Source organism: Chaetodon trifascialis, chromosome 20 (genome assembly GCF_039877785.1).
Source record: "Chaetodon trifascialis isolate fChaTrf1 chromosome 20, fChaTrf1.hap1, whole genome shotgun sequence".
NCBI classification, from domain to species: domain Eukaryota; kingdom Metazoa; phylum Chordata; class Actinopteri; order Chaetodontiformes; family Chaetodontidae; genus Chaetodon; species Chaetodon trifascialis.
Window position 1 is genome coordinate 18,793,738 of NC_092075.1, and position 2,305 is coordinate 18,796,042.

Consider the following 2,305-nt stretch of genomic DNA (forward strand, 5'->3'; position numbering starts at 1 on the left):
CGGTCTGGCACACGGTTTGGTACATTTTAAAGGATAGTGTATAAATCAATCACTTCAAAAGTTAAACTTCATTTTTGGAAGTTTTGGAGAGGCCTGAAAGTATTTGAAATTCAAATATTTGTCGACACCTTGCTTGTACACAATATATAGATTTATAAACAAACATTTGATCATGCCTGATAATCATCAGTCCATCAGAAGAATTACGTTTTTGGTAACCACTACAGTCCTCTCAATCGTTGACAGCTCCAGCCATGTTCTGCATCAGAGGTCAGAGAGACGAGTGCTCAAACAGGATGACTTTCGATTGGTTGGAGAGGCTGGAGAGCCTGGAGGGCCTGAAAGCTCCAATCCGAGAGTACACATCTGCATCTGAGCAGGCGCCCCATGACAGGTGAGGGCTGGGCGGGGTGGTGTGAATCACAGGTAGAGGGAGAGGGAAGGCCAGGACAGAAGGTGTTGGAGGAACAGAAGCTGGAGGGGGGAGCGGTGGCGGGGGTAGTGCAGGAGGTGGGGGGAGTGGCAGCGGGGGTGGAGAAGGCACTGGTGGGGGTGGAAGTGGGGTGATGACGGTGGGTGTCACTGTGGGTACAGCTTGGACAGGTGGAGTAGCTTCGGGGACCGTCCCGTTCTTGGTGGGCAGGTCCTGACGTGGTGCAGGGTGTTTGAGGGTGTAGGTGGCGGAGTGGAAGAAGCTGTAGTATTCCAGAGCGTGCCTCGCCCTGGCCAACCTCAGCCTGCAGGACACATCAATCACAAATCAAGCTGGTTTTTGTCTTTTATTTAACCAGGTGAAGGTCCCATTGAGATTCAACGAGTAGCTGAACATTTCAGGTTCGATGACAAGATCTGTATAAATCTCATGTCTTTGTCACAGAGTAAGTTGTTGAGTCGGTGGAAACTTCATAAACTGTTGATGGTAAATTCTGACTTATTTGTCCCTCTTGTAAATGCAACAGAGGCAATAAATTTATTCCTTTCTCTGTACAGAAAATATTGGATCAGTTTTGTCCCACCATCTCGCAGCACTAGCGTCTGTCACTAGATAAATTAATAATTTCATGTGTAAAATTATTCATTTATCTAGTCACAGGCATATAATTCATGTAACTTGTTAACAGCAGATCAGCGGCACAGATGGCTTCAGAGTTATTTCTAACTATACATCATTCATTTCCAACCCATATTGCTTTCATTTCTCATGCAGTTCCGTTGAATAACACATCTTTTGGCACTTTCATGGCACAGAATAGAAGCATTATCAGTAATTAAATGTGTGCCTGTTGCAGTGCTCTTGCTTCTTCGCTCTGAATCTGGATCTGAACAATAACCTCTATTTCATGTTGGCTAAAAACAAATATCTGTGTCAGTGTTAGGTTGTGTACGGATGCCAGCACATTGTACGGATGGCGTTTACACCTAAGATCCAAACGCAATACGAGCCAGACTGCCTCCAGATGTGGTCAGACATATCTGATCATGTTGCGATCAATGAAAATGGATGGTGCAACACACCTGATAAGCTATAGCTTTGTCTTTTGAGTAACGTTGCCTATATATGCTTCCATATTTGCAAACAGTACAATGAGTAAATGGGGTAAAAACAGCAGAGAAGATTCCCATGTGGATAAGGCTGGTTGGTTACATCATGTGTTTCTCTGTGAAGTGTACACACCTGTGTCTCAGCTGTAAGAGTCTGTACAGCAGCAGCAGGATTACAGCTCCAGCCAGCGTCACCAGAAGCACGGCCACCCTCACATCCAAGCTCCAGCAGGGTTTCCCAGCAGGTCCAGGTGAGTTGCAGGTCCTGGGGGGCGGTGGTGTCTGGAGGGGTTCCTCCATACCCCGCTTTGGATTGATGATGGCCTGGAGGACGGGCTGTACGGTGTCCTGCAGGATTGAGTGCTGGATTCCCAGTACAGCAGTCTGAGGCTGGGGAGGGATCTGGAGAGAGGTTCTGCTCGTGACCTGATGGCTAAACTGCATCGCTGCCAGGTTTGAACCAGTGGGGACGAGTGGTGGAGTGTTGCTGCATGGAAATTATTTCCCCATGTTGAATACACTGTGAAGTGTCAGCAGATGTGTCCAAGGAGGCAGCTTCAAAGGGCTGTCAGATTCTCTAGGACATAAAAAGTTGTCCATCATTGCATGTTTCAAAATGAAGCCTTTGTGTGGTTTTCCAGTCATGTTCTGTGTGTCTTTTGCATCTTTTAACAGTTCGGTGTAAAAGACTGCTATTTTCAGATACAAACATTAAAATATATATATATATATTAGGAACTTGAAGAGCAACAGAGCAACTGAA

At 46.0% G+C, this 2,305-nt stretch overlaps 1 protein-coding gene across 1 annotated transcript; it reads right to left on the reverse strand.

Annotated features, from left to right (window-relative positions):
- Nucleotides 1–249: 249 nt before the first annotated feature.
- LOC139349091 (uncharacterized) lies at nucleotides 250–2,099 on the reverse strand. Its single transcript, XM_070989583.1, has 2 exons — nucleotides 1,676–2,099; nucleotides 250–737 (listed from the first exon to the last, which is right to left on the reverse strand). The coding sequence occupies exons 1-2, from the start codon at nucleotides 1,984–1,986 to the stop codon at nucleotides 272–274; spliced, it is 777 nt and encodes a 258-aa protein (XP_070845684.1). The 5' UTR covers nucleotides 1,987–2,099; the 3' UTR covers nucleotides 250–271.
- Nucleotides 2,100–2,305: the final 206 nt, after the last annotated feature.